General features: G+C 39.5%; 1 protein-coding gene across 1 annotated transcript; it reads left to right on the top strand.

Annotated features, from left to right (window-relative positions):
• Positions 1-5441: 5441 nt before the first annotated feature.
• On the top strand, positions 5442-6050 carry LOC135195972 (golgin subfamily A member 6-like protein 2). Its single transcript, XM_064222474.1, has one exon. The coding sequence runs from the start codon at positions 5442-5444 to the stop codon at positions 6048-6050; it is 609 nt and encodes a 202-aa protein (XP_064078544.1).
• The last annotated feature ends 5207 nt before the right edge of the window (positions 6051-11257 follow it).

The following is an 11257-nucleotide window of genomic DNA, read 5'->3' as shown; positions in this document are numbered from 1 at the left end:
CAACATCAGCTGCAACACACCTGAGACCAGGAAAGAAAAGAAACCTCAGCATATAATAACTTGGTGCTGAAATGTGTACCTTCGTAATATTGACAAAGTGGAGTGCTAGGCCATGTTCGATGTCACATAAACTTGACGGAGTAGGAGTGATACATAATATATTTATGTTGTAAATACACTCCGCCAGACGCAGCCCACCCTCTCTCTCTCTTCTCTCTCTCTCTCTCTCTCTCTCTCTCAACAATTAGCTTCTTACCTTCTTTCCATCATTATTTATACAAATCCGTACAACGTTGTTAACATGGAGGTCAACCTTGATTTTTGCTTAACAAGGGGAGGTTTCTCTCTCTCTCTCTCTCTCTCTCTCTCTCTCTCTCTCTCTCTCTCTCTCTCTTCTTTACATACAAGATATGTGACACGTGGAATAAACTGCCACCAGAAGTGGTAAACAGCAACAGTGTAGAAGAGTTTACAAGAAATCTGGACAAAATCATTAGGACGCTGTGAATGCACATTAAAACCTGCTTCTAGAGATAAGTGAGCACACTAGGTCTCCTCGGATGGACTAGCAAGTCTTTGAGACATCCTAATCCTTGTAATTCTCTCTCTCTCTTTCTCTCTCTCCTTAATATGCGATGGTCTCTCTCTCTTCCTCTGCTTAATAAGAAGAGGTCTATCTCTCTCTCTCTATCTCTCTCTCCTTAATAAAAGGAGATACCTCTCTCTCTTCGCTACCTTCCCTTTTCCCCCCCCTCTCTCTCTCTCTCTGTCAAACGGGGGGGGGGGGGGGGGGGGGGACAAAGGACAAAGCTGCATTCTCAAAAGACCCATCGGAGACGGCCCCAAACGGGCTGGATGGCAGGTTAACCTCTTCATAATAATAAGGAATGGTATTTATGACTCTTTTTATGGGATACCAGCGAGAAGCAATACGAAGAGCGGAGGTGTCTTCTTCTACTTCTTACGGGACGCGACGGGGCGAAATAAAATAAATATCATCATAATGTTTAGTCGTTTCTTCTTCAGACAGTGTTTGTGGGATGTGATAATATATATAGTATATATATATATATATATATGATATATATATATCATATATACATATATATATAATATATATATATATATATATATATATACTATATAGGTATATCTAAATGTATTGTATTATATATATATATATTAGATTATATATATATATATATATATATATATATATATATATATATATAGTATATATAAGATGGCCTGAAGAAAAATGATATTTTGAATTAATATACCTACGTTTTATCATGATGAAGTTGTGGACGGATATACATTAATTTCATGCACTCCAGAGTAATATGCCTTGATAAACTCAATTGATTTAATCCTCGTCTAGATAACGAATAGATTTCTTCAGTATTGCTTTCTTCGAAATAGGGAACTCAAGCGTCAACCGGTTTAGTTAATCCAGCATACCATTTACTTCTAAATCTATTTCGACCTCTCAAAAATTGACCTCTGACCTACGATCCAACTCAATCCGGCCACCTCCTCCGATTTTGGCTGACCATAAAAAAAATATATGACATTTAACTTTTTTTATAAACCCACATCTAGGCTACATATAGACAGCGAATGTCATAAACTGCCGACGATTAATGACTACCTGGCAACTCTGCAAAACCCATAAGGGTGTGGAAAGGGAGAGAGACACATGTCAAAAAAATAATATAAAGAGGTTAAAAAGATGGTAAAAAATAACAGGAGAGGTTGGAGTGAGGTCTTTGGCAACCACTGGGGTATCTTATGTTTCAATACTGTGGGTTTATCTTGATTCTGTTTATAATTGAACGTGTGAATTGACCTTCTCGGAGGTTTGCTATGCAGGCTGGAGAAGTTTATTTTGTCCTTTCAGTAATAATCCAAAATAATAATAATAATAATAATAATAATAATAATAATAATAATAATAATAATAATAATAATAATAATAATTTATTAAAAATAATAGCAGAATTCACAGAATTGATTTTATACAAAATTCTTTCAATTCTCCTTATGATTTGTCTTTCTGGCACGTTGGCATTACAAAGCAGCTGTTCAATATTCATCGTGCTGCTTTGTCATACCAGCGTGCCAGAAAGACAAATCATAAGGAGAATGAAAGAATCTTGAATAAAATCAATTCTGTGAATCTGCCATTATTCAATAGAACATGTTTGAAAGAAGGTCTGTTTCCAGCATACAACAACAACAACAACAACAACAATAATAATAAAAATAATAATAATAATAATAATAATAATAATAATAATAATAATAATAATAATAATAATAATAATGGCTGATTTAGCTGCGATAATTTTATACAGGACTTTCTCAAATCTCCATTGTTGATTTTACAGCACTGCTTTAGGCTGACAGGCAATGTGCCAATTTAAATTTAGTTTCTTGTTTTTAGATATTGTGAGTTTTTTTTTAACTGAGTCCATTTTTTTATTTTTATTCTTTGTAATTTTACAGCCCTAATGATAAGACATTTGGACTCGAGAATTTGGCCAATAAATTTACAATGCTACGATGGCTGTTTGCAATTTTATTCCTGCCGAATCTGCGGCGTTCTAGATGCCCCAATCTTCCAGTATATATATATATATATATATATATATATATATATATATATATATATATATATATATATAACAATATACAATATACATATATGTGTGTGTCTGTGTGTGTGTGCAAATAACCCTGACAGGGATGAGATCACCTACAACTACCATATGATTACTTATTGTTAATCTATCTATCACTTCTACAACGTAATTTTATGATAATGGTAATGCTGTTTTTTGTCTCTACCGAATCTTTAACATAACACCATGATAATAGTGATAATAATAATTTTGAATACTGTGAGATTATTACTACTATTACTACTAAAACTCCTACTAATAATAAAATACTACTATCACCACCAAAGTTATATTATTAAAAATGATAAGAAAAATTATAAACATATTATTATTACTACTGCTTCTACCACTAATGTTAATACTACTGATAATAATAATACTAATCATCATCATCATCATCATCATTTTAGGTATTATTACTGATACTAATGATAAAGGTTTTAACCAAAACGTGAAAATGAAAGCAAAAAAAAAAAATCATAAAATTTTTTACGAAAGATTATGTCACAACTTGAACAAAACAGTGTCATTAATAAGGAATAGAACATCAGCAAACTTTTGGTCAATTTATCTAAAAACAGTGAGACTCGTGTAGGTAATCTCAGGAGGATATTGGTCTTCATAAAATTCAATTTGTGAATATGGTGAAGAGTCGAAGAAGATTACCGGTGATTCCTTCGACAGACCTCGATCCTTCCGGACTGCAGGAGCTGGTCGAGGATCTGGAGACTTTCGTCAGAACAGCAACGGAGAAGAGGAAGAATCCCTCGGAGCCAAGCCGTGAAGCCCCTTCCGGAGTCTTCCCTGGAATGAAGACTTTGTTGGCCCCAGGAACGAACGCCTTCAGAGCCAGAATCACAGCGTCCGTTTGAAAAACTAAGTATGGAGACAGCGAAAGTCTACGGGTATAACGCTTCATTCATCATGATTGCTACTTACTGCTTTTTGCTACTAGTGCTGTATTTCTTGTGCTGTGACATGTACGCTTCAATCTGTGAGGACTGTGTAACATTGTTTGGTTCTCAACGGATTAATGTTGGCGTACAGGAAATAATATCATCTTACAATATCGCGGATTCTCGGACTCCTGAAATCTTTGAGAAACAACCCAGCAGCATTGAAGCGCCTCGCTTTGCCCTCGCCATCCCTGGGATGGCATTGTTGGCGGGCTTGGCGCTCGCTGCTTTCTGTTGTTACCAGATTAAAGGAACCCGAATTGACGACCTGGAAGAAATCGTTTCGCTAGAAGACAGCATGGAAACGGAAGGCGGTGAAGGTAGTGACGACAGTGAGGATGATGCAGAATTGGACAATGATGACGACCTGGACACCGAAATTGACGACGACGAAGACAGCCTGGAAATGGAAGATGAAGAAGATATCGACCTGTACAATGATGACGACTTGCACCCCGAAATGGACGATGAGGCTAGGCTGGAAGACAGCCTCGAATTTAAGGAAATTTACGACACCGAAGATGACCTGAGCACGGAAACGGATGAAGAGATGAGACCAGAAGAGGACCTGGATAATTGCGAAATCGCCATAACACAAATGGAACACCTCTGGAAAGATGCTCAGCAAGAGATCGAACTGCTCCGAAAGCAGCTACTGGAAAGAGATCTGCTGCTTGAAAAGAAAGAAGAAGAGGGCAAGGAAATGAAAAGTCATTTCGAAAAGGAAATAAATGAAAGAGACGAAAAAATCGTCAACCTCCTCCAACAAGATGAACAATTCAGAGGTGAAAAGTGCCTGTTGGAACAGGATTTAAGATTGGTTCTAGATCAGCTGGAAACGACGGAAAGGACAAAGGAAGAGCAGACGTCGAAAATAAACTCACTGGAGAACCACCTGCAGGAGAAAGACCTCTTGCTCAAGAGGAGAAACGAGCAGGAGAGCGAGATGAGACGGCTCTTCCAGCAGGAGATGGCTGAAAAAGAGAGAGAGCTGAAGGCCACCTTACAGAAGGAAATAGAACTCAGCCTGAAATTAAAGGAAAGTGAAAATACTAACGAGTTACTTGACTTGGAGAACGAGGAGTTCTGTATGATGATTGAAGAGTTGAGGAACGTTTTAGCTGAGAAAGAGAAGGAAGTCCACCTTCTGAAAGAATCCCTCGCCCTTAAAACTAAAGAATTGGAGGAAGATCAAGACCAGCGTGAAATAATAAAGAGACGAGTGAAAGAAGTTGAGGATGATAACTCGACTCTCCGAGAAAAGCTGAGGATCGCTGAAGCGGAGAATGTTAACATTCAGCAGATATTAGGAGATGAGCTTCAAGCGATGAAGAACTGGGTGGCCGAATTAGGAAGAGAAAATGCAAAGAGTAAAGAAGAGTTAGAAGGAAAGGAGCTGAAAATAATGTTACTGGAAGAATCTTTAGAACAGAAGGAAACCATTCTGCAAGATGCTCTCCATCACTGGAAAGACATTGAAAAGTTGTTGGAAGGAGCAAAGGAAAAAGAGAAGGAGATGGAGACTTCTCTAACGACCTTAGAAGCAGAGCTCCAGAAGAAGAACCTTCAAATCGAAGATTTCCTCACAAAAGAAGAACAGTCAAGGTGTGAACAACAAGAATTCGAGGATAAACTAGACCTAGCTCTCCATTAGCAATGGGAGCTTGCAGACGTTGCTAAAGGAAAGGAAGCAAAGAAGGGAGAGGAAAATCAAAGATGATTTAGAAGAACAGATGAAATAAAAACCAATCTGTTAGCTAAAGAAAAGGATGATGAAGAGACTGAAATAAGAAGGCAACATATGGAGACTCTGAGACAAAAGGATAAAGAAACAGAGAAGCAGCGTGAATGCCTGGAGGAACTCCAGGATAACTTGGAAAGCGCTCTGCGTCAAGAACAGAGCCTGGAACGCTTGCTGGAATCTAAAGATGAAGAGCTCATCTGTTTGAAGAAGAAGGAGAGTGAAGCCCAGCTGGAAGTGCAGCGACTTCTCAAGGACTGCGATATGCTGAAAGAAAAGATTCAGCTACAGGAGCAGAATAGAATGAGAGAAGAAAAGCGTCTCAGAGAGCAGCTAAGAACACAGGAGGAGGCTTTGAGGGAACATGACAAATACATGTTGATGATGTTTCTACATGGGACTGCTCAGAGGAATTTCCAGCTGGAACACATTGCGTTGGAACATGGAGATGAAATGATTGAAGAAGGGAAGCGAGAGAAGTGCACAGGAGGAGCAATAGGAAGGAAAGACACAGGGAGTGAGGAAGACTCCTGTGAGAAGGCCCGTGAGACAGAAGAGAAACAACGTAAGGAGTACTGGAACGCCCAGAGGGAGAAGAACGAGGATTACGAGAAACAATGGGAGGGCCTCAAGCACATTGTGGAAGATGTTCTTCACGGAGATGAATAAAGATCTTCAGTATATTCATCTTTCAGTGAGGAGGAAGGCAATGGCTGCTGAGTTCCCCCAACTTGTCAGCCAAGGCACTGTCTCAAGGAACGAACAAACTCGCCTGGTGAGAGTCAAAGGAAGAATTCTCTGGAGGTAGGAGGACAAGCTCTCAGAATGAGAGCGAAAACCTATTTTGAGGTAGGAGGACAAGCTCTCAGCTTGAGAGCCAACAGCTATTTGGAGGTAGGAGGACAAGCTCTCAACTTGAGAGCCAACAGCAGTTTGGAGGCTGGAGGAAGAGCTCTCAGCTTGAGAGCCAACAGCTGTTTTCGGAGGCTGGAGGATGAAGCTCTCAGTTTGAGAGCTAAAAGCTGTTCAGAGAACCAGAAGGCATAAGTTGAATGCCTTTTACATATGTAAAATATGGGTTATGCAATGCTAATGGGGTTGAATACTTGCATATACTACTGTGGCGGAAACCCTCGGCGCGGCATAAAAACCCGTAAGTTCAATGCCTTCCATGTATGCAAAGTATGGGTTATGCAATGCATAATGGGTTGAATACTTGCATATACTACTGTGGCAACCTCTGGCGTGGCGTAAAAACCCGTAAAGTTCCCAAGTTTCCCAGTTAAAAAATGCTTCCTGTATGCAAAAGTAATGGTTAATCTTGCATATGCAATGGCAAATGGGTTGGAAAAATACTTGCATATACTACTTGTGGCAACTCTGGCGTGGCGTAAAGAAAAACCCGTAAAGTTCAATGCCTTTCATATATGCAAAATATGGGTTATGCAATGCATAATGGGTTGAATATTTGCAAATACTACCATGGCAACCTCTGGCGTGGCGTAAAAACCCGTAAGTTCAATGCCTTTCATATATGCAAAATATGGGTTATGCAATGCATAATGGGTTGAATACTTGCATATACTACTCTGGCAACCTCTGGCGCGGTGTAAAAACCCGTAAGTTCAATGCCTTCCATGTATGCAAAGTATGGGTTATGCAATGCATATGGGTTGAATACTTGCATATACCTACTGTGGCAACCTCGGCGTGGCGTCAAAACCCGTAGTTCAATGCCTTCATATATGCAAATATGGGTATGCATGCTAATGGGTTGAATACTTGGCATTAACTACTACTGGTTCCAACCTTCTGGCGCGGCGTTAAAAACCCGTAAGTGTCAATGCCCTTTCCATTTCGTACGCAAGTATGGGTTATGCAATGCATAATGGGTTGGAATACTTGCATATTACTTACTGTGGCAACCTCCCTGGCCGTGGTCATAAAAAACCCGTAACGTTCCAATGCCTTTTCCATAGATGGCCAAAATATTCTTATGCATTGCAATAATTGGGTTGAATACTTGCATATAACACTCTGGCAACCTTCTGGCGTCGGCGTAAAAACCCGTAAGTTCAATGCCTTTCCATGTATGAAAACAAATGGGTTATGGGTTTCAATGGCATAAATGAGGGTTGAAATACTTGCATATACTAAAGGTGGCAACCTCTGCGTGGCGTAAAAACCTGTAAGTTCCAAGCCTTCATGATGGCAAATATGGGTTATGCAATGGCATTAATGATTTGAATAAAAACCCTTGCATATACTAATGTTGGCAACCTGGCCGTTTTGGCGTAAAAACCGTAAGTTTCAAGCCTTTCAAATGTATGCAATATGGGCTTATGCAATGCATAATGGGTTTGAATACTTGCATATACTAACTGTTGGCAAACCTCTGGCGCGGCATAAAAACCCGTAAGTTCAATGGCCTTTCCATCGTATGCACAATAAATTTGGGCTTATTATGCAATGCATAATGGGTTTGAACTACTTTGCATATACTACTGTGGCAACCTCTTGGCGCGGCGTAAAACCCATAAGTTCAATGCCTTTCATGTATGCAAAGTATTTAGGCTTATGCAATGCATAACTGGGTTGAATACTTGCATATACTAATGTGGCAACCCGCTGGCCGTGGGCGTAAAACCCCGTTAAGTTTTTCAATGCCTTTCATGTTAATGGCAAAGTATGGGTTTATGGCAATGCCTAATATGGTTTGAATACTTGCATATACTACCTATGGCAAACCTCTGGCAGCGGCGTAGAAAAACCCCGTAAGTTCAATGCCTTTTCCATATAATGCAAATATCCGGTTATTGCAGGCACCATGGATTGATATTTGCATATCTAACTTACCAAAATGGCAACCTCTGCGTTGGCGTAAAACCCCGTAAGTTCTGCTTTCATGTATGCAAGTATGGGTGTAATGCAAGGGCATATGGGTTTGAATACTTGCATATCTACTGTGGCAACTCGGGCGTGGCGTAAGACCGGTAAGGTTCAATGCCTTTCATATATGGCAAATAGGGGTTATGCGGCATAATGGGTTTAAATAAAACCCTGCATATACACTGTTGGCAAACCTTCTGCCTTGGCCGTAAAAACCGTAAGTTCAATGCCTTCCCAAAATGTATTGCAAAGTTATGGGTTAAGCAATGGCCAATAATGGGTTGAATACTTTCATATACCGAACTGTTGGCAACCTCTGGCGTGGCGTAAAAACCCGTAAGTTTTCAATGCTTCCATGGTTTGCAAAAATTGCCAAATTATGGGTTAGGCAATGCAAAATAATTGGTTGAATACTTGCATATACTACTGTGGCAACCTCTGGCGTGGCGTAAAAACCCGTAAGTTCAATGCCTTTCATGTATGCAAAATATTGCTTATGCAATGCATAATGGGTTGAATACTTGCATATACTACTGTGGCAACCTCTGGCGTGGCGTAAAAACCCGTAAGTTCAATGCCTTCCATGTATGCAAAATATTGCTTATGCAATGCATAATGGGTTGAATACTTGCATATACTACTGTGGCAACCTCTGGCGCTGCGTAAAAACCCGTAAGTTCAATGCCTTTCATGTATGCAAAAATGGGTTTATGCAATGCATATGAGTTGAATGACATTGACATATACTACTGTGGCAACCTCTGCGTGGCGTAAAAACCCGTAAGTTCAAAGCCTTTCATCTATGCAAACTATTGCGTATGCAATGCAAATCATGGGATGATACTTGCAATTGTATACTACTGTGGCAACCTCTGGCGTGGCGTAAAAACCCGTAAGTTCAAAGCCTTTCATGTATGCAAAATATTGCTTATGCAATGCATAATGGTTGAATATTTGCACATACTACTGTGGCAACCTCTGGCGTGGCATAAAAACCCGTAAGTTCAAACTATATAAGATTAGTTATGTAGGAAATATATTCGCTAGGAAACTCTACTAGTAGATTTTTAGTAATAAAGGCGAAAGAGAAGTAGAAGAGAAACGCAAACCAGGATGTTTGCGATACGACTCTCGTAAATCACAGAAAAGGGACTGAGTGAGACATAATAAAATCGAAGATGCAAACTGTTAGACGTAAACTTTGACCAGAGAGCAACGAATAACAAGTGGGTGGAACTAGCTTACGACTGCTCACAGCATACGCCCTGATTTGTTGGATATCGTTGCCGGATGTGGTAGACGTTAAAGATTACCCAATTATGAAGACTTAGGGTGGTCCTAAAAGGAATCCAGAAGAAGAAGAGGCGGAGCCAGAAATCCGAAATTGGTCGATAGTTAAGTTGGAACGATGGAAATAATCGGTTAACTACTCACTTCTGGACGCATAACTTGCGTCGGTTTAAACTCCGTTAATCCTGTGTCATTAAGACTTTTGTGATAGGAAAGTGAGATTGTTTGTGTTACAATAATAATTAAGAAAAAAAACGTGGTGTTTAACTTGCCCAGAATTCTTAAGGAAACCGAACTCACATATTTTCTCTACGTGATTTGCCTCCTGAGAGACCAACCGAGAAGATCGAGAATCGGCCAGTATGCAGAAACAGTAGTCCACAAGAATAGAGAAGTATTAGAAATATATTATATAAGTTCCTAATAGAGATGGAAACTCAACGCTGTGTAGATAAAGAGTACCACCATATAACATATAACAAATAATAACCAAAAATAAAAGGGAACGAAGAACTTCGTAACATATATACATATTGTAGATACACAGCTAGACAGCCATTTTAGTACACATTCACACACACACACACACACACACTCACTCAGACAGTCAGCCCTATTACCACAATCACGCACACAAGTACACGCAATGCTTTTGACGCATATCACCGCTGCTCACCAGCAAAACGGAACAGAGAAAATGAGGAGCAGCCTCCTCTAGTGGTGGAGGTGAAAGTGGTAGCTTTAATCAAGCACTGTGTATAACAAGAAGCGGTTAAATGTTAAATAAGGAGTTGGGGAAATGGGCTACAAATAAGCCTAGGATATTCAGTGGGAAATAATAATAATAATAATAATAATATAATAATAATAATAATAATAATAGGTGTTGAGAGACAATGGTTTTTTTTCCCCACCTGTCGTTGGAACGCAAAGAACGAGCCACAAAGACGCAAAAGGGAGAGGCATGCCCAAGGAACGCAGAAAATGCGTCGCTAAAGGCCGAGTTTAAAAGTTCAAACTTTTTTTTTTTTTTTTGAGATTAATCGTTAACTCTTGAGTACACGTATGCATTTAAGGCGGTGTGACTGCGCCCGGGTATTCCTGGTGCTTGATTCTGTGCTTCCACGGTGACCAAGGCAAAGACTGACTGCTTTTATGCTTGTAAATTGGTATTCCTGGTGCTTGATTCTGTGCTTGCACGGTGACCAAGGTATAGAGTGACTGCTCTTATGCTTGTAGATTGCAGTGAATGCAAACTAATGTAAATGGCAAGCACTGGATCTTAGTACTGAGCAATCAAAAATCCCAGCGGTCTCCGGGTATTACATTGTTAAATGAACGTACCTATGACTAACTTATAGATTAACTGTTTTAATATGCTTGCAAACTGCGGTGAACTTAAACCAATTTAAATTGCAAGCACTAGGACAAAGCAATGAAATACCCAGCGGTCTCTGGGTATTTTATTGTTAAACGAACGTAATTTACTTATGACCAGGTATAGATTAACTGTTTATTTTGCTTGCGAACTGCGGTGAGTATTAGCCAATGAAAATGGCAAGCACTGGATTGAATACGAAACACTGGAATACCCAGCACTCTCTGGGTATTCAATTGAATTAATACACCTGAGCTGCTCAGATTTTTAGTGCCTTCTGTCAGCTATAATTAACGAAGGATGGAGACCCTACCTAAGA

The sequence above is a fragment of the Macrobrachium nipponense genome, chromosome 17 (assembly GCF_015104395.2).
Source record: "Macrobrachium nipponense isolate FS-2020 chromosome 17, ASM1510439v2, whole genome shotgun sequence".
In the NCBI taxonomy this organism is placed as follows: Eukaryota; Metazoa; Arthropoda; class Malacostraca; order Decapoda; family Palaemonidae; genus Macrobrachium; species Macrobrachium nipponense.
The sequence above is the reverse complement of the archived record's forward strand: the minus strand, read 5'-3'. Positions and strand labels throughout refer to the sequence as shown.